This window comes from Meleagris gallopavo, chromosome 5 (genome assembly GCF_905368555.1).
Source record: "Meleagris gallopavo chromosome 5, MGAL_WU_HG_1.1, whole genome shotgun sequence".
NCBI classification, from domain to species: domain Eukaryota; kingdom Metazoa; phylum Chordata; class Aves; order Galliformes; family Phasianidae; genus Meleagris; species Meleagris gallopavo.
The window spans coordinates 57,919,260-57,945,770 of NC_139408.1; the positions used below are offsets into that span (position 1 = coordinate 57,919,260).

Sequence of the window (26,511 nt, forward strand, 5' to 3'; positions counted from 1 at the left end):
TACTTTCAGGGCCCCAACTAAGAGGCTGAGGTTTTACAAGTAGGTAACTGGGAAAGGAACTGGAAAAGGAACTTTCCCAGTGCTTGGGAGCAGTCAGTCCAAATCTGATTTCTTGGACACGTACTAAAAAGGCCTCTTAAGGGCCTGATCAATGTGACTAAAAGGGATCCATAAGCAGTGACACAGATGAACGTTGTTCTCTTGCATACTTTCCACGAGCCCAAGACTTCAGCATGTCCCATCAGCTGTCCTTTCATCCGCAGGCTGGGTGAAAGCCAGCACATGCAGCTGCTAAGTGTGTGCTAACAGGCCAGCAGGTGATCACTGGCCTCACTTCCCACCTCCTGGCTGGCTGCCTTGCCTGACCTGCCTCTTACCTACTTGCAGGCTTGACCAATGACAGCAGGGCTGTGTACAGTCCTCAGGCCATACGTGGTTCATGCCCGCTGCAGGAATGCAGTATCTCACAGATCTTTATACCTTTGCTAAATTTGTTTGAACAAGATTCAACAATTGCATGGGAAAGATGGGATGGAGCGCTGAGACAAGGACACACGTGGAGGCAGATCACTGCAAGATGTTGTGACCTTCAGAAACCAGGGCAAGGGCAGATGATGAGGATTTCTCATGAAGAGTACAGCAGATCAAAGCAACCAAGCTTTCTTCTCTGTCTGCCCTGGGTTTGATTCTGATCACTGCTTTCACTAGAGGCCTGGATGATAGAAAAACACACATCAAATCAGCAGATGATCCTAGATTCAGAGGGGGCAGAAAGATTTGAAGGGCAAAGTGTAAATGCAACACCCTGTAATGAGGAACAGGACTGACATATATCATTAGTGCTGCAGATAAGGGCAAAGCTCACCCTTGGATGAACTCTCAACAGCATCTGCAAAATCTGGAAGGAAAAGGATGCTCTTGTATTTTTTTCTGGTGATGCTTTTGCAGAACCCATCAAGCCTTCACGCAAGCTGGAAAACACATTTTTGAAAGGTGTAAGCAGATGAGAGAAAATCTGAGCGAGAGAGGTGTTTGGAAGACACGTCTCCTGAAGAAAAGTGGTGTTTCTTTCTAACAGAAATTGCCTGGGAAAGGGAAACAATAAAATCTAAGAATATGCAAAGACTGGTCCAGAGGTGACGGCGGGATCTCTCTCTGTTGCCAGCTGGGAAAAGACGAGCAACAATTTATCCCCAGGCAGAGAGGCTTGAACAAGTATTAAAATTAGCTCCTGAGAACCAAGCATAGAAGGGTTTTAATCACAAGTTGGAAATTTCTGTCAGGGATTGGCAAGGCTCCCCAAAGACAGGTAAAGACACTAGTGACCTCTATGTGATTTCCCATTCCAAAGCTCTGCATCCTTGACATCTCACCAGACCATTTTATACAGCCTTCTTTCTCGGTTCTGCTTTGCAGCTCTTTCACAGGAGGAGTTCACTGCCATTCTGCCTTGTGTCAAATGTATGGACAGAAGAAGCAAGTAGCAGCACAGAGCTACTAGTCTGCAATTCCACTCAGACAGTCCAGAGCTGTCAAAACACTCCAAGAGAGCAGAAATGGTTTGTGTCATTCTCCAGGCTGTGAAATAACATCTCAGTTTAAAAGCCTGCCCTGGGATTTATTTCACACCTCTGATCCGGTATGGCTGGTTCTCATCAACTGTTACCACATAATTTTGTGCCTTGCCCAACTCAGAATAAAAAATGGCACGCAAACAGAGCTTTGATGTCTTGTTAAAATTGCAAGGCTCCTCTAGGGTCCTCCAAATGGGATTTTAAGTATTTGGATACTACCTTGGGGGATTATGTACCAAGAACGACCAAGATCCCCCAAGGAAGCCCCAGCTGGCCCGAGGAATGCTGTGTATGGGATGACCACCCCGCCATCCCAACATGCACCATGTTATTAATTACCAAACACACGGCAGTTTCAGGAGTTGAGCAATTCAGCAAAAGACAGCACAGCCCTGTGGTCACTGTTGTGCTGCTGGATGGGATGAAAGTTGAAAGAGAAACATGGGATACTTCCTTTCTGTGATTTTAGGTGCTATTCAAACTGGCAATGGAGAGAACTTCTGTTTGAAGGGTATTCTAAGACAAGGACAAGACGATCATTGAAGGCTACAAGGAATAGTGCAGGACATGCAAAAAATCAAGACTCCCTTAAGCAGCTGGGCCTTTGGAGAGCAGGACTGGCATTTTCAACTTTGAGAGCTGGTCTGAAGTCTACAAGATGAAAGAGAATTAAGTTATATGTGAAGTGTTGCACTTCAAGAGGAGGAATCCAGTACAGAAAGGGAAATGACTACCTGCACAGCATCACTGCAGGAAAGCACATGAGAAAATCTCACAGCCCACCAGCTGTTGATGTCTCACATATCTAATGTATGTGATAGCAGAAAATGAATGGCATTTGGTGTTCTGGCAGATCCTGGGTCAGAAGGTCCCCTCTCAGACCACACCACAGCTTTGGGTATGGAAGCAGAGTTCAAAAGGAATTTGACAATCTGATCTCTTCTCTCTGGTGACAGCAATAGGACCTGATGGAATGGTGTGGAGCTGCACTGGGGAGGGTCAGGTTGGGGCCTAGGAAAAGAACCTTTGCCAGAGGATGGTCTGCCTAGAACAGGATTCCCAGGGCAATGGTCACGGCCCAAGCTGAAGGAACATTTGCACAGTGCTCTCCGAATATAGGGCTGGGTTTTGGGTGGCTCTATGAAGCCAGGAGTTGGACTCAGGGATCTTTGTGGGTCCCTCCCAACTCAGGATATTCTGTGACTCAATTCTGTGCACTAAATCACACAGGTGATTTTCATAAGTTAGAACTACAACTTCAGATCTTTGTCTTTGAAGGTCATTGGGCAGGAAGACCCCACAAGCATCAGGAGAGGGAAGTAGAACTGTTTTTCAGCTCAGTTTTTCAGTATATTGCTCTTCTTTTGTAGTGGTTTCCTTCTACCTTTGCAAAAAAGGCTAATGAAACATCTAAGAAATACAATGACCCTGTCACACCTTCACAGCCTTCCGTTGCAGGGGGCTGCTTTCATAGATTTACGTTTTACATAAGAAAACAAGAGCTGCCCTGGTTAGCCTCAGTGGCAGAGAGAATGGCACGCTCTCACTGCAAGAGCAGAAAATGTGCTCTTTTCAGCAAGACAAAGGTGTTTCTCTTGATCTCTTGTTTGATCGGATCTCTTAACAAAGAGAAAATACTTGGTGGGCTGTAAACTTCATTTGATGATGATCTGCTGACTGTTTGTTACTGGATGATTCATAGGGTCATCCCAGTCTCCAGCCTCCTCTGCACCCTTAGCTTTATTTCAGATGGCCTATTCTCAGTGCCGTTTTCCATGGAAAATTGGCATCAAAAGTGGGACCTCCCCCTGCATCTATCTAAAAACGTGCTTCTAGTGTAGGTGACTCATGCCTCAAACAGCTGATCTTGGCTTCTGAGCCCTTGGGAGGAGTTTCACCCTGAACAGCAGATACCTGTACTTCTGGGGGAGCTGAAGAAATTGCCCCAGAGCCATAACCCATGTTTAATTCTCACTGTCCTGCATAGCTCAAGCTCTTCTTCCCAATGCAGACTTCTGCCCCTTGCACTGGTATACCTTCCTGATTACCTTGCCCAACCCTGCATCACTCTCTTCCTAACCCAAACCCAGCTCTGGATCCCCTGATTCTGACTCCTACCTGGGAGTTCACAGATTCAGACTTCCATCAGGCTATGCCCCCTGCACTGGGACATTCACAACTGATATGGCCTCTGCTCTGTCTGATCTGTTATAACTTCTGGATTCTTTAACCTTTCGACTCCAGCTCACCCTAATTACCAGACCAGAAACACCCTCATCCTGGCCATAAAAAAGAGCCTGGGAATTCACATCCTTTTAGGACTTCCAGGTCCCCAGAAGACATATTTGCAACTAAGTCTCTCCCAGCAGCAGATATAAAGTCACATCTTGCAGCAAACTCACTTCAGTTCCAAAAGCAACCATTCTCCATCCTTTCCAAGGTCACAACAGGGAGAACAAACTGGAGTCATTCCACAGGTCACATCTGGCCTGGGAGTCTTCAGTTGGACCCCACTGATCACAGAGGAAAGGCATTGACTTCAGTCAGTTCATAATCTTTGTTGAGAATCTGCCTATAGCTGCGTCCATGTACCAAGATTGTTATCAAATGATTAAAGAAACAGATGGTGAGAGCTTCGCCTCACACAGTCAGCCACGGTTTGGCCACTGACTCAGGAAGAGGCAGGGTTTCATCCACCGCCTCTCCCAGTTTGTTACTCTAGCTGGTTTGACAGCTGGAAAGTCTAAAGAAACCCCAAATCATCAATAGCCATAACCCCTCCAACGATGATAACCCTCCCTCAGTTTTCCAGTTTATTTCTGGGCTGTCAGTTCAGATCAAAGCTGATGATGACATTCTTTTTATGAAAATTAGTAAAGGAGAGCCACTTTCCTCCAAATGACAGCACTGCCCTCAGTGTTCCCAGGAGGGTTTCTTGCAAACAACCACTTCTCAGAAAACTGTCTTGGTCCTCTGCACACTCTATACATTTTCCCTCTGCTGAGAGTTCAGCCTGAATCCTGCCTGAAGCTTGCAGGAAAAGGCATCCAGTTCCAGGGGAGTGCCCCTAGGAGCAAGGAGCTACTAGGAGAAATCAGCCTTGATGAAGAAGGAAAAAAAACAACGAAGAATGCACCAGCTGCCTCCAGGGGTGCAAGAACAGCTCAGACTTAGATCTACTCAACTTCCTCACTGTGCTGAAATGAAGGGATGAAGCCACTTGCTTACCCCCTGTAGTTAGAAGGAAGGACAGGCATCTCTAGAAGAGATTGAGCCCATACAAGCCTGCTAGCAGTGCAGAAGAACACACCTCTTTCCCCTGATTAAAGAGGGGGATAGGACTGAAGCCCTGAATTAAGCTGAATCAGTACTTAGATCACCCAGGAAACATCACGGGTACTCCTGAAGGATCAGTCCCTTCTGTCTTTACCAGTGCACTACCTGATGTGTGTTGTCTTTAAATGTTACTGATCCTTTACTGTCATCTATTATTTTTGGCATTCTGTGGTTGCCTGTGAGACTTCTCATGTAATTAACCCAGTCTACAGGCCCTGAAGGCACAGTCATTTTAAATTCTTTCTCTGACACCATCCTGCCCCATGGATCTGGGCCTGCCCCCGCCTGTCTACTATGCTTCTACCAAAGCCTGGGCCAATTACCACTCTGCTACAGATCAAATAACCATGTTGTGATTTCCAAAAGCAAAAGACTTGATGTACCACCCCTCCTTGGCAAACGCTGAATTGGCTCTCAAGCCTCATGCTGTGCAACATGCAGTGCATCTTTACTCTGACTGGACACAGTACTGAAGGGCACCAACAGGATCCTGTTCCTCTGATGCAGACTCTGGTGTCTGCTGCTGGACCCTCTAGCTTCAAACCCGTGCTGTGTCACTCACTGCTTCTGGTGACGAAATGACTGTGCCCATGACTATCACAGTCCCAGCTGAAGGCTGGTTTGGGCAGCTGGTGTGTAGCAGTTTACACCAACAGCACCAGGTGACTGCACAAGGTTGCACTGCCAGTCCCATGACTTTACAGAAGCACAAAGGGACTGCAAATATTGCTAGAGAAACAAATTCTCTTCCTAAGCAATTTAACATAGGAATGCCTTCCTTAAGAGTTTGGGAACTAAAAATGAGTATATTCTAGGTGAGTGAGCAAGACACCACCAATATCTTTCCAGTTTTTTGGTGTGTACTGTCAGGGCAGACGCAAACCAGCTGTACAAGCACTCAGACCTGTGGCACCTTACCTTTCAGGTGATCAGCCACCTCTGTGTAAGATTGTAGCACTGCCAGGGACACTGCCTCCCCTGAAACACAGGAGAGAAGCAGCCCTGAGTTGAATGTAGGTGATGAACCAACCCCACTGTGCCCTTTGACAGTGTTACATTATGATTTTCTGCATCCTATGGCACTTGAAGCTCTGAAAGACGTTGAAAGAAATAAAGAAAACTGGATTTTATGTTTCTGCAGAAGAGAGCAACTAGGCTCCCTAGCCTATCTCATGAAGTCACTCCCATTTTTCTTCTTGTCTCATGTTTGTCTTGCAGAGAAAAAATTAGAAAAGCAAAAGCCCAGTTTGAACTCAACTTGGCCGCTGGAGTAAAACAGAACAAAAAAACTTTCTTACAAATGTATTAACAGTAAGAGGAAGGCTAAGGAGAACCTCCATCCTTTACTTTTCCCAGTGGTCACTGGGAATGTGACCACTGAGGATAAGGAAAAGGTTGAGGTTCTCAATGCCTTGTTGCCTGTCTTTAAAAATCAGACCAGTTATCCTTGGGGTACTTTACCCCCTGAGCTTGAAATCCCGGATGGGGAGCAGAATAAACTCTCCACAGTTCAGATGGAAACAGTTAGAGACATACTACTCCACCTGGACCACCACAAGTCCATGGGGCCAGACGGGATCCACCCAAGGTGCTAAGGAAGCTGACAGAAGTAATAGCCAAGCCACTTTCCATCATCTATCTGCATTCTTGGTCAGCTGGAGGATTGAAGGCTTGCCAGCGTGACTCTCATCCACAAAAAGGGTCGTAAGGGGGATCAGGGGATCTACAGGCCTGTTAGTCTGACCTCGGTGCCAGGGAAGATTATGGAGCAAATTGTCTTGAAGGAGATGACGTAGCATCGCGGGGCAGCAGGGGATAAGACCTAGCCAGCATGAGTTCATGAAAGGCAGGTCCTGACTGACCAACCTGATCTCCCTCTATGATCTAGTGACCCCTTTGGTGGACGAGGGAAAGGCTGTTGATGTAGTTTATCTAGACTTCAGCAAAGCCTTTGACACTGTCCTCCACAGCATTCTCCTGCAGAAGCTGGCAGCCCGTGCCTTGGACAGGTACACTCTTGGCTGGACAGAGAACTGGCTGGAGGGCCGGGCCCAGAGAGTGGTGGGGCATGGAGTAACATCCAGCTGGCAACCGGTCACGAGTGGTGCTGCCCAGGGGTCGGTGCTGGGCCTGTCCTGCTCAATATCTTTATTGATGACCCGGATGAGGCACTGAGTGCAGTAAGTCTGCAGATGACCCACAAGCTGGTAAGAAATGCCAATCTGCCCGGGGGAAGGAAGGCCCTACAGAGTGATTTGGACAGGCTGGATATCGGGGCTGAAGCCAGTGGGATGAGCTTCAACAAGGCCAAATGCCGGGTCCTGCATTTTGGCCACAACAATCCCAGGCAACACTACAGGCTTGGGGCAGAGTAGCTGGAAGACTGCGCAGAAGAAACAAACCTGGGGGTATTGGTCAACACTGGGCTGAACATAAGCCAGCAGTGTGCTCAAGTGGCCAAGAAGGCCAGTGGCATCCTGGCTTGCATGAGAAATAGCGTCATCAACAGGAGCAGGGAAGTAATTGTCCCTCTGTACTTAACTCTGGTGAGGCTGCACATCAAGTACTGTGTCCAGTTTTGGCCCCTCACTGCAAGAAAGACATTGAGGCCCTGGAGCGTGTTCAGAGAAGGGCAATGAAACTGGTGAGGGGTCTGGAGCACAAATCTTATGAGGAGTGGCTGAGGGAGCTGGGATTGTTTAGTCTGGAGAAGGGGAGGCTCAGGGGAGACCTCATTGCTCTCCACAACTACCGGTAGGAAGGCTGCAATGAGGTGGGGGTCGGCCTCTTCTCCCATGTAATTAGTGATAGGATGAGAAAGAATGGCCTCAAGTTGCACTAGGGGAGATTCAGATTGGATGTTAGGAAATAATTCTTCGAGAGAGTGGTCAGGAACTGGAATGGGCTGCCCAGGGAGGTAGTGGAGTCACCATCACTGGAGATGTACAAGAAACATTTAGATGTTGTACTGAGGGACATGGTTTAGTGAAAAATATTGGTGATAGGTTGGACTGGACAATCTTAGAGGTCTTTTCCAACCTTGGTGATTCTATGATTCTATGATTTGGTCCCTGTAAAAGGAAGATGGAAAACACTGACGTACTTTATACTGAGAGATACCATCTTCAAAGAATATCAGCCAATAAAAGGAACTGATGTAATCTGACTTAACACTGGGTGAGGGCCCATAGGACAGGATGCAGCACATATTTATCATTTACACTTGTCTGTAAGTGTGAATTATCACACTGTGGAACGTATAGTGAGCAGAACAAGTATAGTCATACTCACAGCTGGCATAAAACAGCACCACTGTCTGGGCAGCTTCCAACATGGCAGAGTGAAAGGTCTCTTCTGTCAGGGTAAGGACCTGATCCAGGGGCAGCTCTCGCTTCTTGTCCCTGGAAACCGCTTCCACCACCTGATCATCCTGCATGTCTGCATGGAGAAAAGCATGAACACACAGGACACAGGACACAGGAAACTGCAGCCCCCTGCCTGCAACCTCACTGGAACATTTTAGGAAACCACCACCTCTCAGCAGACACGTGGTGACTGTCAATTACAGATTAAGTAATCACCTTACTGGGGAAATGGAAGGAAAAGAGACAATCTCATTGATATCCACACAAGCTCATTAAAATGCTCCTATGCCACCTCACACCATTGCCCAGCTGTATCCTCAAAATTGAACACAAGTCTTAAACATGCTGGATATCTCCCATTCTTCTGTGTCACTTTTTCTTCAAAACAAAAACAATTCTGTACGGGAAACAAATATATTCAAGAAAGCATTGTAGGAGCCACTGTTTTCTCCCTGAGGAAAGCAAGTCTGAAACAGCTGTTACAAAAATACATCTCAAACCTTCCCAAAGGGACTGGTAATCCCTATGCTTCTTCTGAAGCTTGGACAGAAGCTGGACCCAACCAAACATCAGCAGCTCCTCCCTCATGCAGAATCTCTGCAACTGTTCCAATCACAACAGTGTGTTGTGTTTGCCCATGGTGTTTGCCCTAAAAATTACACCTATCTGTCATGAAGCTCCAGTGATCTGCAGAGAATGAAAGAGCCAGTTTGTACAGACATCCTGTGACTGTGATAATCATAGTGACAGAATGACAGATCAGTTAAGGCTGGCAAGGACCTTGAGGCCAGCTGGTCCAACCCCTGCTCAAGCAGGGACACCCAGAACAGGCTGCCCAGGCCCATGCCTGGCTGGCTTTAGAAGATCTCTAAAGAAGAGATTCCACAGTCTCTCTGGGCAATCTGTGCCAGTGCTCTGTCACTCACACAGTAAGAAAGCATTTCCTGATGGATCCTCTTGTGTTCCAGTTTGTGCCCATCATCTCTCATCCTGACACTGGGCAACACTGAAGACAGCCTGGCTCTGTCTCCTTTGCAACTTCCCTTCAAACAGATAGCTTGCCATGGATTTGCAAGAATATTCTCTAATGCTTTAACTCTGCGTGTCTCTAGGAGTTGCTAATTGCACGTCCTATCGGTGATAATTAGCTTTTCACTTTCTAGTTACACACCTTGATTGTCATTCTCTTTTTCATCCTCATCTTCCTCATCTTCATCCTCATTCTCCTGGATTTGTTTAACCTTGCTCTTATCTTCCACCAGAGTTATAACTTCCTCAGTGTCTTCCAAGAGCAGGTATTTGATTGGCACTCCCTAAAGAAAACAGGAACAAAACATCACTCTGTGTCTCTTCTATCATCTGCAAATGAAACTCAAAATAGGGAATTCTAATGGAGAGGGAGTTTAAAGTTCCCTCTCACCATCTAGCTTCTTATTTCTGGGGTATGTCAACAGATTCCTAAAGCTACCAAACAAGGGATGTGCTTCTTTGGCCCAGTTTCACCGGCACATTAGGTTTTTTTCATTCCAGACTGCTATTTCCTTTTCAGGAAGTAATTGTAGCTATGTGGGATTTTGTGTCTGTAACTAGAGTGGTGAAAGTGAACACCTGCTCCACCTCCCAACACCTTAACACAGAGCTACTGTGAGAAAAAACCCAGAGGCCAAACAGTGAATGAGGGAGCTGAGGTACAAGCATATGGTCCTCTGTGCTGCCTGGTCCCTAGCCTAGGTGGGTCAGGTTATACAGAGAAACCCATCACGGACTGGGAAAATTCACAGATGATTTTTTACCTCACGTAGCTCAACAAAGAAGAATGTTCCCAAGTGTAATGGACTGCCAACCCACGGAAAGAAAAGAGCAAAATTTATTTCTCAGAAATGAGACCGTGTCAACTTAAAACCAGTTCTGGCACTGTCTCAGGAAGAGGCACTTCAGAGAAAATGAATTTTATAATGAACTCAGAGAAATGACAAACTGCTGGCACCTCCCATTGGTTCTAAGAGGAGAAACACACCACGCACGTCTCTCAGCAGGTCAGGGGAAGCCCTCAGGGGACTTTCAGATTCAGGTCTGATCGTGTACATTTGCAATCACATGTGTGACAGTTCAAGTAATTCGGGGCAACGTCTGTTCCCTGACATTTGTTGCTTCACAAGCTGGGTCAGGCCCCTCCAGAGTTTAGCTCATCTTGATCAGCTCCTTTTAATTTAGGCCCTGCCCTTTTCCCAGATCACTACCAGAGGCATTTGGTTACATCAGTTCAGCACAGACTTTTGGTTGTTTGCTTTCTTGGCTCTTAGTTTCATGCTCGTTTCCTCTTCCATCTTTTGAACTTCTTTCCTAAGGGGCCAAGGGCCTTTGGAAGTCCAAATCTGATGGCAGTACTACCTTAGGTAGTTCACAATCTCACACTGACTTACTGTACAATAGAGAGATCACTCTCTGATTAGAACCCAAAATAAACACTTCCATTTATCTCCTGCAAGCAGGCACAATTCCTCCGCAGCATCAAGCTCAGGCAGTTCCAAATGCATGCATGCAGCTATGGAAAGATACATCCCCTTGAGCTCCTTTGAAGGCCATCAAATACAAGAGGTGAGCAACACCTTAATACACTTTCAAGAGCAGCATTTCCAGATGAGAAATAAGATTTGTATGATAAAGAAATCCATCAAACCTCATCTGGTGTTTTGAGAGCAACGTTGGTCCGCCGCAGAATGTTCAAATTCACACGGTCCCTTCCAAAATACAAAGTGAACATTAGATGCTGTGATGATATGCAGGGTTTGTACTCTGTAACCTGCCTGTCTGACAAACACACCCCTCTCTCTGCTGCACCACATCCCCACAGAGTCATGCTTCTGGGTCCCAGAGTATGTGCTGGAGCTCAGTCCACGTGAACAGAGTAGGTGTTGGAGAAATATGTTCCAGGTGACCTGGTGGGACTCACCCCACGTGTGCTGCACAACATGCCTATTTCCTCAGGGCTCTGAACTGCCTTTCTGTGATTCACATCTTTGCTCATCCATCGGTCACCACATCCCAGTGCAGCTGCTCAGATGGCAGACTCTAGCTTGTGTGTAAATGCAGCCAAGAAGTGCCTCTGCACATGGAGATACCACGATGGCAGAAAGCCAGAAGACAGCCCACACCCATCCTTCCCATCTTTCCTCCTTCTTCCTCCACTGCACTGCTGCCAGCAGCATGGGCGCAGAGAAGACATGCCACCTCACAGTCCTAACCCAAAGCTGCTGGATCCCCCTCTGAAACCTGAAATATAAATATAGGAGGGGGCATCTGCTCACAGGAATGTGTTTCTGACTTGTCATGTCCAGCAGGTTTCTCATGTATGCAGCCTGACTCTCCACGCACAGCTCTGCTACAGGCCAGCCATGCAGCACGTGTGCATGTCTCAGATGCTCTGCGAACATCTGCAAACACAAGAAGCACATGGAGGCTCCCAGCCCTGCTTATGGGCAGGTCACAGCCAAGATAGGCTGTGGAGAGGACACAAGACAGGACCTGCTGTATGCAGCCCACTTCTGAGCCTGTGTAACAGTGGTAAAAGAAACCAACAGATCTTTGCAGCATAGCCCTAAGTGTCTCATTCCTATCCTCATGGGAAGCAAACTTGGTGCCTAACTCTAGTATCCCTCTCTAATTTACTGAGCAGAAAAGCAACCCAGCACTCATGAACACAAGCATTAGCACCCACAGTTCGTGTCCTTTACTGTATTTCCTTCTGTCCTTAATTTAAGGGCAAAATACAAGCTTTTTGTCTCTGCATTCCAAGTTTCCTTCCTGAAGTTTCCCATAGTCTATTTTTCTACTTCTAAATCAGCAATAGACTCTAATATTTCTACACTTCCAGACAGTCTGAAACCAAACTTACCTGATTCTGGAGAAGTCCTCAAATATTACGTCTTCTCACAGGATATAACTTAGTTTTGCTGCTTCTCCTACAAATCAGAGTAAGCCCTCTGCCTGTGATACCACTGTCCTTGTTGTACAGTAAACAAGCTTAGAAACAGCACGGGAAAAAAAGAAAAAAGAGAATCCTCCAAACACTGGAAAGCAATTACCTGGACAAAATGGCAACTCCTGCTTTCCCCAGAAGTTTCCAGGCCAAAAATTCTGCTGTTCTCCAGTCTGCCTCGTAAGTTTCTTTCTGGCTGAGGATAAACACAAGAGGTAGCCCAAGCTGTAAGTGAACAGTGGAAACTTCCTCTGGGTCTTCAGCAACTTCAGTCTGGAAAAGATACACGGTTACACTGCAACATGTCTCCACATATCGAACATACTTCAGTTCTTTTACACCCAGATGTTGATTTCAACAGAATTTCTTTGAATTTGTTGCTGGAATTGCTCAAAAATAATTGGAAAGGAAAGCACAGAAGTCTCATTTTTCTGAGGAAAACTGCTGGAAAAACCAATCACCAAATTGTCATCACTTTAAAAATTGTTGGACATTAAGAGCTGGGAAATACTTCCTCCCTGAATCCAGGAGAAGGTTCATAGCCTGCAATTTCTAAGGCCAACAGGTAACCTGGAAGGCTGATCTCTTGCACAGCCCAAGCCACTGTGTTCTCTGCAGTCACAGAAGTAAGAATACTCTCCAGTAAAAGCCTCCAGCTCTGATTCTAAATCATCCACTGAAGTAGAACCAACACAACCCTGGTTAAATAGTTCTAACCTTTCACGATCCTCTCTGGGCATTAGTATGTATGTTCTTTGTGGCCTAGCAACTCCTGATATCAAATTTCCATTAATTACTATTTGTCTGGCAGCCATTCCTGGAGGCAGTTTGAAAACCCTGTCAAATACAAAAGCTGGCATCCTTTCCCTTTCTTTCCTTGACATGCTGCTTCACTGTAACACACAGCTGCTTAATGAAGTGCCTTCTCTTTAGAAGCCTCATCCAGGAGGCCGGCTGCAGGAGGCCCAGCTCATCTACCCATTCTTTCTGCTGGGCAGAGTTGTCACTAGTGGGACCTGGAGCCCTGCTGAAGTTCACTGCTCCGTGACAGACACTGCTGTCTGCCTCCTCCAGGTGCTGAGCCTCCTATGAGGAATCTGGAAGTCCCAGCAAAGTTAAAGGTGCACCTCCACCCCATTTTGAACAAAGCACAATTCCACTCATATTGGCAGTACCACAGGAGCACACACAGGCCTTGGGATTCCTGAAAAGGAGGACCAAACTTAGAAGTGTAATGGAGTGCTGCTCAGAACCAGGCTCAGGCCTGTTCTTCACCTGAACTCAGCCTGAGAGCTCTGCCACTAACTTAATGGAGAGGGGGCAGATTCTCATGCTCTGCCTTGTCCTCTGCACACACCTCCCTCATCCTTACATCTGCCCCAGCTGCCCTCACACTGCCCAGCCCAGTGCATCATTTCTCCTTCCCATCATACCACAAGAGGAGCTCCCATGAGTTTGAGGTGTCTGTGGATGTTTAGCACTGTCAGATCCTGCTCCAAGGGCGTCCTCTTGCAGGGCTGTGCCAGGTCTGTGACCTGCTGGCAATGGCAGAACAAGAGCTGGGCAGATGATACATCAGGCTCCTTGCTGCTGTGAGAGGGAAACAAAGATCACACTGAGCTAGTAATCCACCACAGGGTTTTAAAACACCCTGACAAAATGAGAATTTTGCTGCCATGTTTTACAAGGCAGATGATCCTTCAGTTCAGGGTGTGACTGGTTCTTGGGACTTCAAGAGCCCTGCTACCAAAAGGTACACTTGTGTTCAGGCACTGCTCAGAATTGTGTTCACTATCAAATGAAAACTCAGGCTTACCAAGTGTAAATGACCTCAATCCAAGAACAGTTGGCTCGTCTTAAAAGGACACAAAATAAAGCTTTTTTTCAATCTGACCAGCCATGCTACTCCAGTAAGGACCCTGGCAGGAGAACAGCTGGAATACAAGTTCACTCATGTCTTTTACCTCACTGATGACACCTTACATACTGCATAAGGAATATTTCACCTTTTAATCAGCTTTGGTTTAGGCTATCCCAAAGGAAGCAGTGAAATCAGGTTCTCTACGTGGCTCCTTGTCTTGTGGTTTCTGGTACCAACACCTGCAGTGGGGTTAGCCTGTGGGTCAGCTTTAGGATATCCTCTGCATTCATTCCACCGTCTCTAAAATAGGGATCACCTTTGTTTGTATGGGGCTATAAGATCTCTCCATGGAAGAGCGAGGTGCTGCATTAAGACACCAAAGCCTGATGCTGTTCTCTCTGCTTTTGGAAGGATAAAGCCACATCCTGTCCAAATGACAACCATGCCATCTAGTGGCTGCCACAAAACGCCATCCCTGACCACGATCCAGCGAGGATGGGATGTGAAAACAATCGAACTGCTGCATAAATGTTTTGCTGAAGGTACATCACGCTATCTGATATTCCCTCTCTCCCTCCCAGCTTCTCAACTGCAGTATATCATGCCAGCAACTCGCATTAGAATTGCAGAATCACAGAATCACAGGATAGTTTGGGTTGGAAAGGACCTTAACGTTCATCTGGTGACACTCCCTGCCTTGGGCTGATTGTCCCCCACCAGATCAGGCTGCCCAGGGCCCCATCAACCCTGGCCTTGAATGACTCCAGGGATGTGGCACCCACGGTTTGTCTGAGCAGCAGTGCCAGGGCCTCACTGCCTTCTATGAATTTCCTCCTTACATCTAACTCAAATCTCCCCTCTTTTAGTTTAAAGCCATTCCCATTTTTCCTATCTCTATCTGCCTGTGTAAAAAGTCAGCCTCCCTTCTATTAATAAGCTCCCTTTGAGTATTGAAAGGCAGAAATGATGTCTCCCCATAGCCTTCTCTTCTCCACGCTGAATGACCCCAGCTCCCTCAGCCTCAGTGGTGAGGAGCACCATTTCCACGAGCTGGTGGCCCTCCTCCAGATCTGCTCCAGCAGGATTAAAGGATCTACTCTTCTAACCCAGCTCCTCCTGTTACAGAAGGGATGGTGTGAGCTGACCAGCTCCAGTGAAGCCATCAGATGGGAAGTCTCAACAGCACTGCAGGGAGCACCATCTCATGAAGTTAAACTGCAGAACTCACTGCTACTGGAAGTTGTGATTACTAGTAACATTGTTTTTTTAAAAAAAGTCTGGTTGCTGTTAACATCATGATACACGTTCAGCTTCCATCTCTAAAAGTCCAGAAACCTTTGACTACCAGAAGGTGTGATGGTGCATGCAGCACATTTGTTTCCTCATATCCCTTGGTATGAGGTAAGAGAGCTGAGAGGGCTTTGCTCAGGCTCTCCATAGCAGTTCCTACACTTCTCATCTGGCCAGACTTGTTCAATAAAGAACGAGGCAGATGTGGGGCTGAGTGTGTCTTAAGATTATAACATCAGCTATAGCAGCCTCTATGAAAATCAGGGAGCTACCAGCCCAGGCCTTCTGGTGTGTCCAAGCTGCATGGGAGGAGGATCAAGAAGGTCTCAGTAGGAAAGGCACACCTGTCCTGCAGTGACTCCAGTATGACTTCACCCATTGTCCCAGATTTGTTTTTTATTAAATTTCCAGGGAGTCCATGGCTGAGATTTGACCAGTTAGCTAAGGAAGGGAGACAGTGGGCTCTTCTCCTATAAAATCCCATTCAGTGAGCAGTCACAAATGACTTGGCTAGTCCAAATCCAGGTACACAAGCATCAACAGGTGTTGGAAAAGCAAAAGAGATCTGACTGTGCATCCTTAGTTGTTTTCCTACTATCATCCCAGGCAGACTCTTTCACCTTGAGATGCAAAATGCACATGCAGGCTTTGATCTCATTGACATTCAAGGGTGCTGAGAATAGTCAACATTGCCAGCTGGATGGAAAGAAGATTTCTAAATACCCTCGAGTCACCCAAGTTGCTCTTTCACTGGAAATCATGTCTTATTCTCCAGCTCAGCAAGAGGCCAGCAGTGAGCCTAATGTGTAACAGGCCTGGCAATATTTAGACACTTTAACCTCAGGCTAAGAGGTTCACTTCTGATGAAAGTGATTTTTCTCTCACACGAGCCAGCAACGATGCCAACCCAAGATTTGATGGGACAATCTGAGAAACCAAGAGCAAGCAGTATTTGGACATACCCAGTGTCTTTCAGCAGTGTTGCCTCAGTTGTTAGAACAAACTGGTGGACAGTTCCATAGACAAAAGCCACCTCCATCACAGCTCTGTGCTCTGGAAAGAGAAAAGCACAACTAATGCACTGCTGCAGCTCGCTCCAGATCTCCCCTTTAAACCTTTCAATTCTCCACTTGCAAGATTCTTTCAAAAATTCTCTTTCATCTTAGAAAAAAAGGGCTCCAGAGGGAGAACAAAGGTGAGAAGCTAAGAGTTAATACCTGCTGTTCCAGTAGCTGGTACGTATGCGAAGACCATGTTCGATTTCCCTTTCAGTGCATTTTCTATGTTCTGAAGATCCGTCAGTGTTTCAACATACTTAACTTCATTAAATAGCAGGGCACTGAGAAGCCAAAAAACTCATTACCAACTGTTTTCTTTTAGGAGAAAATATGCAGCTACATAGCCATGACTGGAAAAAAATACAAAGGAAAAACTCCAGCTTCCTACTTGCGGATGCAAGATTAACAGCCAAACACAGCTGCCCAGATGTGTACTGGTGAGCCATCATCTGGAGGACATAGATTTAACAGGGCCAAACCAGACCAAAGTGAAAAGCCAAGCCTTCTGCTTGGCTGAAAGCAGCCTCAGGAATATGTGGAGTTTCTATTTATGCAGAACTTCCTATCCACAAGTAAAAATAAGCAGTAAATGATTTCACAGAGATCAATCTGGTCTGTACTTACAAAAGAACATTAGCAACAATGGAGTTCACATCAAACAAGGCATCAGTAGGGAATTCTCTGATCAGAACGTTGCCTCTGGGGAGGGAAGAAAGAGTGTCACCAAAGAAACCACGAAGGATTAGCTATACATACTAAACTCATTTCTGCTGTGTAGAACAACTCCTGATATCTGCTGGGAAAAAAAAGTCAGGACTGAACTTGGGCACTTCCTAGGACCTGCTCCTCCTCTGTCATGTACAACCATCAATGAGAATTGAGCACATCAGGTTTGAAAAAGCCCCCTACCTGGTATATGGAAAGCTTCCAGCTCACAATCCGTAGAGGGATCAAGAGCTAAACATTTCCACCTAAGGTAGATGAACTAATCACATCAATGGGAAGAGCACCAAAGAATGTTTATTTCTTGGACTAGATCTAAAATTTAGCACACCGAATGTAGCCCTGAGGGACTTGGTGGTGGGAGTCCCCAGGATAGAACACTTGACAGAAGATTTCTCTGGTTGTTTCTTGTAACAGAACAGGTATGTGCTGCTAAAAAAGAACACAGGGCAGGAAAGGGAGTTTCATAATGAAGACAAAGCATCCAATATCCGTGTTTTGGACCTTCTAGGGAAACTTTCAATTCCAGATATGTTTACAAACTGGGAAAAGAACTCATTGAGAGCAGCTCTGTGGAGAAGGACTTGGAGGTTCTGGTGGATGAGAAGCTGGACAAGAGCCAGCAGTGTGCGCCTGCTGCCTGGAAGGCCAACTGCATCCTGGGCTGCATCAGAAGAGAGGTGGCAGCAGGGCAGGGAGGGGATTGTGCCCCTCTGCTCTGCCCTTGTGAAGCCCCATCTTGAGTACATCCAGGCCTGGAGCTCCCAGCACAGCAAAGACATGGAGCTGTTGGAGAGGGTCCAGAGGTGAGCCACAAAGGTACTCAGAAGGCTAGAACACCTCTCCTATGAAGAAAGGCTGAAGGAGCTGGGCTTGTTCAGCCTGGAGAAGAGAAGGCTCTGGGGAGACCTCACTGCAGCCTTCCAGTACTTAAGGAGAGCTTATAAACAAAAGGGAGACTGTCTTTTTACACAGGCAGTTAGCAATAGGACAAGGGGGAATGGTTTTAAACCTCTCTTTTAAGAGGGATTTAAATTGAATGTTAGGGGGAAACTTTTTACTCAGAGGGAGGTGAAGCCCTGGCACAGCTGCCCAGGGAAGCTGTGGGTGTCCAATTTCTGGAGGCATTCAAAGCCAGCTGGATGGGGCCCAGGGCAGCCTGATCTGGTGGGTGGCAATCAGCCCATGGCAGGGGTTGGAGCTGGGTGAGTTTTAAAGTTCCTTCCAACCCAACCATTCCGAGACTCTATGATACTTACAAACGTTTTCCTGAACTCTCTATGCCACTGCTATCCTCATGGCTCTTCTCTTCCTATGCAGACATTTCTACTCCCTGACAGCATTTCATCCAAACCTTTGTACTTAAAAGCAATCACAGTGTGGAGGTCAGACAGCTTACCTGAACAGGTAGGCTTTCCTTAGTGCATTCTCTTTTCCACAGTATCTTGAGACATCCTCTTTGGAACACTTGACCTAGACATTGAAAGTATGTCATCAGCCACTCATCTCCACAAATGATGACAAACATATAGCACCACAGCTTTCTCCCATTCCAGAATGTAAGTACTAGCCTTTTCAAACCTGCCTGGGATAGAAAATACAGTCACACAGTAAGATGAACAGAGTCCAGTGGTATGGACTGGAATTTGTATTTCAGTTCCTCAGCCCTTAATTTGGGTCAGTATTAAGAGATCTTGTGATCTGCCAAGTACATTCAAAGGGACGGACCACTGCTTGCTTACTGAACTCAGTTTGTACCTGGAGGCAATGAAATACACACACACACACATATAAAAATACTTCTTATAAAATCTAACTGTACTTGCCCACATTTATAGCTCACTCTCCTAAATCTGCATAAGGTTTCACTAAAAAAAAATCTGTTTAGCATTTACTGCATTGTATGGAAAGGAAGTGATCTGATCCCATTCAACACTCTTCATAGCTCAAGCTTTTTCTCTCCTAGTGCACAAGCAAGATTGAGTTGTGCAGGTCTCATACTCTGGGTGAATCAGCAGGCTCTATTGTGTAACACAGGGATCATACTCTTCCCTGTACCATGTTTAAGGTACACAGCAATAATCAGGCAACATCACACATGACATACTTGGGAAATCAGATTAGACAAGCCAGCTACGCTTGATACATGAGGCTTCCCACAGCAAAGGCCAATTTTCAAGAAAAATCTGAGAATCCCTCACATCCATGAATGCATCAAAGCTCTGTTTGGAGCGTGGACAACATAAAGTCTTCCTCAGACAAAGGAATCTGCCCCTGTCCCAAAGACAGAAGGTGTGACACGACCCGCACGAAGAAGGTGTGATGCTTTTGATTCATAGCTGTGTGGTGTAGTTACTACTGGCCAGGGCAAGAGAAAAAATTGGAGGCTTTGCTGCAGCCAGAACCCACTTTCGTGTGGGGTCCCCCTACTTTCCATCACCCAAGGTAGGTGCAGACAATTTCTGTCAACCCCACAGTCATCCCTGCAGAAATACTCTGTCCCACTCCTTGTTCTCATTTACCTTCACCACTGAAATGCCATAGTCGTGCAGAGCCTCAACCGAGTTTTCAATCTGTTCCAAGAAGGGCTGGGCACCAGCAGAAACTGAAACACCAAAAAAAGCTGGTTGTAGTCCCTTCCCATTACAGACAAGGAAGCAGAAGAGCAGAACAACCCTTTTCTCTCTGGCAATGCTAGCCTTTCTGGGAGTATTTCACTCCCTGGTCAGACCAGGATCACAGTCTGCCTGTGACAAGGGGAAGGATGGGCATCAATGTAGCTATCCTTTATGAATGATCTTTAAATTCAGATGGATTTCAGTCCTCCAAGCCACTATGACATTCCAAGATGCTAGAGCTCCCTCAGCAGCATGACATCCTTTGATCTGTGCTGCAGGACACACTGCAAAGCACTATGGCTGCACTGAGCAGCAGTGATAACGCTCAAGGATGCTGCATGCAGGCTTTTGCAGGTGCCAGTAGTAACTGCTCATGTCCCCTGTTACTGCCTGCAGGGTAAAGTCTGTGCTCTGGCATGGTAACAGCATGCTGAAGTCCCCAAGCAAACACCATCAGGACATTCGTGAAGGCCTGAGCAGGAACAGATAAGGAGCTGCAGCATGCTGAAGGTAGAGGTGTGTGAAGGGATTTGACTGGGAGCTGGGTGGGGGAGAGAGGGACTGGAAGTGGTTTTGTTAGATGGGCATCGTTCTGCTGGGCAGCGAGTCCTCACAGAGTCCTCAAGAGTATCCTCCTGCCATGTAATGGTACAGCACTCACATTATGTGGCCTTGCTCTTACTCAGAGTAAGGTGTTTACAGAAGCAAAACTAACTGTGGGCAGTAGCATGAATGCCTGCAGGCTCTTTCCTTTCTGACACACCCAGCCAGCCCCTCAGTACTGATGTGGGAGCTGTGTTGGTGTCTCAGCCCACATCTAGGTCTCTGGAAAACCACACTTGGGGACCACGGAGAAGCAGAACAAGAAAGGCAAAGTGATAGATCTCCTTGTAATTACTCTGGGAGGTGCTCTGGAAAAGAAGTACAGCCCATTTCAGGGAGTAGCTCCTTACAGGGCATCTGGAAAATTAATGAAAAGGCTTGAAAGAGTGTGTCTAGGGACACAACCAGGAAAGATCTCACCCCCAGAAACCTGTTTACAAGGACTACTCAGGAGCTATGAAAACACAGATTTGCCAGCTAAGTTTGTCAGCTCCTCAAAATAGTTTTGCATTTAAAAATGTCAGGAATTGACCCTTCATTATTCCACTTTCACACACACTCTGACATGAGTCTTTTCTGAAAACCCAGGCTCACGTAAATGCATGCTATTGAATACATACCAGTATGGCTGAAATAAGCCAGGGAAGCCTTGCTAGCTTGCAAGCCACTGAAATACTCGTGGGGGCTCAACTCCTGTAGCAGACTTGCACATCCCAGCATTGGAATGGAGACAGCACAGAAGAGCAGGAAAGAGAAGGAAGAAACCCATCTGTCCTCCTGAGCTGACATGGTTATTATCAGTTACAGGCATAGAAGAGCCACAACTGGAAAACAAACAGATAAACAAAACATAAATATATATATATGTGCACACACATAACATATATGTCAACATGTATATGAATGTTCTCTGTTCAGATAGGTGGAGCATGAATGTAATTTACAAACATGGCAGCTGCACAAACGGCTGGAGAAAGTCATGAACTAATTGCAAGAACAGCAGGTGACTGACACAGCCATGAAGATGACAGCAAAAGGCCATTCCCCTTCTTTGCAGTGGTATCTGCAAGTGCATGGACCCTCAGTGCTTTCTGTTTAGGATTATTTTTCTTCTTTCCTGTTTTTTTCATTTTGGGCCAAGCAGAAATTACAAATAAAGAGAACAGTGATGGTATTATACACTCTCCCAGTGTCTGCTCCATCTCTCTGCAATTAAGGTTCCAGCTAAACCAAATGGGAGAGGAGTTTGTCCAGACTGCTCCGTGTCATGTCTTGCCCAATCCCTCCTTACTTTTTTCTGGAGCAAAATCTATGACACATGCCAGGCTGCAGGACAGGCCTGGCAGCCTCCCTCCCACTCCAGGATTCCACGTGGAGATGTCTGGGAGGAAAGCCAAGAAAAGTTGTGAGAAGCCTCGGAGAATGAAGCAAAAACCAAGTGTGCAAGCCTGCTGCCAGGCTTCACCAGCAGCATTCCCCAAGGTGCCTTGCCACAGCTGTGTAATTCCTCCTACTTGGATTAAAGGGTTATGCAGAGATATGGACACAAGCTCTGACTACAGGATGAAAAAACAACTTCTTGCCACTTAATTCCCCAGTTTAATACCAAGCTCTCTTGCAGCCTGCTCTTTGGGTACCCATCTTTGCTGTTGAGCATGCTAGAGCAAGGCTGGTTCCTGGTCAACAATGAGACAAAGCTGGAATTCAAGCCTTGAAGAAGCTGTTTGCTTTGCATTATGAGCTGCAGCTGTTTTCCTTAACAAATGTCCCTGTGTACACGGGCTATTATTCCTTCCAGTGCTGCGTCAGATGCTGTAAGCTTGTTATTGCTGCTCTGTTAAGAACCCAAAGTCAGATGCTCAAAAACAAGCAAGCAAAGTCCCTCTGCCTTGCTCCAAGAGCAGGCAGCGAAAGCAAGGCATGCTCCACCTTCAAAGGCCTCCTTCTCTCTCACTCTTGTATATGAGGTGTTCGGATAAGGCCTTAACGGCACAAAGGAACAAAGACAGCTGAGAAAGGAATGAAATCTTTTCATCTGAAAGTCTCCAGTCCTCTCCCTCCTACTTCGGGATGTGCCAGGCGCTTCTGGTTCTTTGCCCTCCCATCTGTTCATCTGGCTTACAGAGGGGACAGAGATCAAGGGGATGGGGGGATGTTTACTGAATGACAAATTTGGCTACAGCAGGATGGAAAAATAAACTCAATCCTGGCGTGTAGGAACCAGCCCAGGTCAAATGGGAAAGTTTTCTACCAAGGAGGCAAAGCCAGAGGAGCAGCCCACAACGATTCCAGTACGTTGCAGCTTGATACCTGGAGGAGGATGCTTGCAGTTTAAGACACAACTCTAATTTCTTCCCAGCCCTGATCTCCTCATCCTCTTTTCTGAGCTCTTGCTGAGTTCTGCAGGCCCTAGCCCTCAGGCTCTCCCAGCCCAGCCTCTGGTTCCACAGTGTGCAACTCTCCCAGATGTAAACAGGAACTTCAAAAGCACTCAGTGGAGGGAGCAAAAGTCAAGATTTATCACCCATGTTTGGGAGAGACTGGATGCACCTGGATTTGGGATTTTCTCCTCCCTGTGTAAATCATGCCCCATAAATGTGTCCAAGCTGGTAACCACTGAAAACACATCTCCTCACAGGAGAAGAATTTGTTGTCAGTCTACTGACTGTTCCTTCAGCCTCAGTATGACAACAGCCTCTACCCGCCCAGCTAGAAATCTGGCAGTGATTATATCCCTCATATCCTCACATCCTGTCCTCCTCCTCTTGCCATTTCCCATTTTGTCCCAAAATCACACGTAAGGCCCCTCTTGCCTTGCTTACTCTAAAGCCAGGCCTGTCCCTGCCCTAGAGGTGCAGTCCCTGGCCAGCTCGGCCTTCCCACCAACATTTGGTAAAACCTGCCTTAAGGGTTTCCTGGCAAGTCTGAAGACTCAAATACTTCTCTGGAGTCAAAATAAAGCCCAAATATGCCCAACCATAAAGCAGACTCAATTCAGGACCAACAGCACCAGGGGATGAAAAGCTGTCTACAAAACACCCAAAGCTTCGTGGTAGAGTGCTGGAATTGCTCATAAAGGAAAGAGAGAACCACCTGTGAGGAGGATATCAAGAACAGCTTGGCCAAAGAACAATTTAGATAGATCTAGTGCAGCCTCAGGGCAGAGGTCTCTGAGAGCTTCCCCAGTTGCATTCTTCCTGCACTGAACTTCACACAGGCTCAGAGAGGCAATGTGCAATGCCATTGGAAAGACTGCTATGCAGTGAGCCATGTGCTGACTGGGTACAGGAGTGCCACTTCTTTTCCAATGAGGGAAGATTAACACCATAAGCTTGGAAACAGTCCAAACTCCCTCCAGCAGACACCTGCAGGATTACCAGGGATGTGTGAAAATACCAGGGATGTGTTAACTGGCCCTCGTTACCGGAGTGACTCCAAGGGAAAGGATCTCACCAAGAACCCAGAAGGATCTAGGGAACAGGCTACAGCTAAAAATCCTAACAGTGGAAAACCTCTTGACAACCACAGGCAGCTGGGACAAGTTGCAGCCTTGCTCTGGCTGCTATCATTCAAGGAAGGGATCTGTGTCACTTGTGGGAAGCCCTCAAACCCACAGGCCTTGGGGCAGGCTAGCACATCGCAGCCAATGTGCAAGGCCTGCTTTGTGTTTTCACTGTCATGCCTTCTAGACAAAGCCAGGTGAAATGGTTAGGGCCACTGCAGATGACCTAAAATAAGAGTAAATACACCAGAGCCACACTGGAATAAACTGCTTGTGCCACATTGATTTTGCTCGGGATTCCTGCAGTGGTAACCATGGGCTGGGATCCCCTTACCTCTGATGACAACCCTAAAGTTAATTATCAGTACATAGTTTTGCTGGAATAAATTGCTTATCAGTCAGCCTCCCTCAACATTTCTGAGGACAAGCTCTTTGACCTGCCTGGATGCCTTCCTGTGGGACCTAATCCAGGTGTTCCTGCACGGGCAGGAGATTGGACTAGATGATCTTCTGAGGTCCCTTCCAATCCCTGACGTCTGTGATTCTGTGAGTGGGGCCGTGCTCACCCGTGCCATGGAAATGAACTGCTGGCCAATTCCACCTGCCCCTTCTGCACATCAGTCTGTGAAGGAGGCCCCGTGTTGGGGCCTGTGACCAGGAGAAGGCAGGTGATGTTCCCATCCTGGCTAATTCTGATCACTGCAGCATTCTCTCATCACATGCTGTCAGGGGTTTGCCCCTTCAACCCCAGAAAGATGTTTATTTTTACAATGAGCATATCAAAAAGCATCCCAACCTGTGTAACTAATGCTAGGAGTTGAAAGCAGACCCATGTGCTGCATCCAGAGAGAAGCAAGAGCCTAATTGCAACAGTATTCCTCCAGTATTTATCCACAAACACTTTCAAGCCTCAGGGCTGACAGGCTTTTTGTGCACAGACAGTTACACTTTTTACAAACAGCATTTTAAGGACCTTGCAGACTGCTATGTAATCAATCTGCTGCACAAAGCAGCGCCAGGACAGCTCATGTGACTGGAGGCACATCTGGCACATTAAGTCATGTGATAACAGCTCCTCTCCCACAGTAACACTTCCCCCAGTATCTCTTTGTGCCGCTGCCTTTCCCCTACTCTGTGATGCACAAACCAGACATGCTGAGCTCTTGGACCTCACATCAGGCAGGCACAAGATCTGGGCAGGACAGAGGCCCTGGTGCAGGCATTTAAGATACGGGGCTTGAATAAAGGGGGCCCATAGGGCAGCCTATTGTGAGCTACAGGAGCTGCATCTTTTGGCACAAGGAATCTTCTGATTTCTCAAGGGTCTTCAATAGGGATGGAAAACACATTTACAGCAAAATAATCCTTGCCTGTTGCACAGTGTGCTTTGCCTTACTGGATTTCTCTCTGTGATGCACTCATGCTGCCTCCCTGCTGGGGCTTAGCCTCCTTTCCTGCAGAGCACCCTGGAAAGGGGCATTCAGCCACTTCCCTGAGTTTCACTTTCATTTTCACTTTCAGATCCCACTTCCCAGCACCCTGGAACTCCTTATTTGCTGATCCAGCAGCCAAAGCAGCCTCACCCCTCTGCCCACAAAAGGAGAGAAAGTCTGCACTGCTGGTGCACAACTGACAGTCCACGCCTGCACCAGGTGTCTCTGCCCAGCTTGTCCCCGAGGACCTTCCTCCCACGGCTGGCACTGTGCAGGTAGATGTTACTGCTGAGCTGCCTGTAAGATGGCTTAGGGATGTCACATACCTGGCGGGCACTGCTTCCAGCAGCAGGCTGAAGTGCTCGTCCCTCGTCCTCAGCTGCTAGCAGAGCACCACGTGTGAAGGACTCCTGGAGGCTCCCGCAGTCCCGCACGGTTTGTGGCCTGGCTGTGTGCCACAAGAACCTGCAGGCAGCCCCGTCCTACACTTTGCCTATGGGATATTTGAAATAAAGTTGTGCCGGTCTGAACCTTCCAGTGATCTCAGAGCCCTGAATTGAGATCTTCTGGTCCTGAGGGGAATCTCTAAGCTACCCACCTGCTGGCCGTGTCTATAGCATAGGGATGTCTGCATAGAAAAAGAATAGAGGATCCCTGACCTACATCCAAACACTCCCACAGCACAGGAGACCCAACCTGTGCCTACAGCAGCAGCCCTTCCCCACGCACATCTGCTGCAGAGGCTCAGACCCACCGCAATACCTACAGGGATCTCTCTGCTGGCCCTGCTGTGGCAAAATAAAGGTCAAGGCCTCCAGTCCTCCCTTACAACAGCAGGGATTTCTAACAGAGGCCTACAGCAGCGCTGCCCCCAGCCCCACGCAGGGGGAGGATCGGCTCCTGAGCTGCCAGGCCTTCTGCCCCTAACTAGACGTCAGAGCTGTGGCTGCGGCTGTGGGGACCCGAGAGCTGCCGGGGCAACGGCCCTGCCGCTACGGGAACCGCAAAACCCACTGGGCCCCGAACGACACTAGACCCCCCGCCCTGCCCTGCGGGGACCCTCAGAACCGCCGAGCCGTGGCGCTGAGGGGAGCTTCGTCCCGCCCCCGTCAGCGCCGCCACCCGCGCCCGCGCCGCCAGCCAATCAATGGCGAGATCCCGCGCCTCGC

The 26,511-nt window shown here is 47.3% G+C and overlaps 1 protein-coding gene across 12 annotated transcripts in view; it reads right to left on the minus strand.

Moving 5' to 3' along the window:
• The window catches only part of TXNDC16 (thioredoxin domain containing 16), a 50,878-nt gene extending 24,381 nt beyond the window's left edge, over window positions 1-26,497 (minus strand). For 9 of the 12 annotated variants that reach the window (XR_014883829.1, XR_014883822.1, XR_014883821.1 and 6 more), the window contains exons 1-13: window positions 25,669-26,497; window positions 21,028-21,231; window positions 19,709-19,791; window positions 18,586-18,659; window positions 17,088-17,162; window positions 16,623-16,744; window positions 16,368-16,458; window positions 13,688-13,844; window positions 12,361-12,527; window positions 10,956-11,016; window positions 9,447-9,588; window positions 8,202-8,348; window positions 5,829-5,888 (exon numbers count right to left, since the gene is read on the minus strand). Coding sequence is in view for 1 of the 12 variants with exons in the window: in XM_085225956.1 (XP_085082082.1) it covers window positions 5,829-5,888; window positions 8,202-8,348; window positions 9,447-9,588; window positions 10,956-11,016; window positions 12,361-12,527; window positions 13,688-13,844; window positions 16,368-16,458; window positions 16,623-16,744; window positions 17,088-17,162; window positions 18,586-18,659; window positions 19,709-19,791; window positions 21,028-21,196 (1,348 nt within the window). In the remaining 11 variants the exon portion in view is untranslated. The remainder of the gene's footprint in view (window positions 1-5,828; window positions 5,889-8,201; window positions 8,349-9,446; window positions 9,589-10,955; window positions 11,017-12,360; window positions 12,528-13,687; window positions 13,845-16,367; window positions 16,459-16,622; window positions 16,745-17,087; window positions 17,163-18,585; window positions 18,660-19,708; window positions 19,792-21,027; window positions 21,232-25,668) is intronic. The other 3 variants (XR_014883827.1, XR_014883828.1, XR_014883830.1) reach the window with 3 other exon arrangements.
• Window positions 26,498-26,511: the final 14 nt, after the last annotated feature.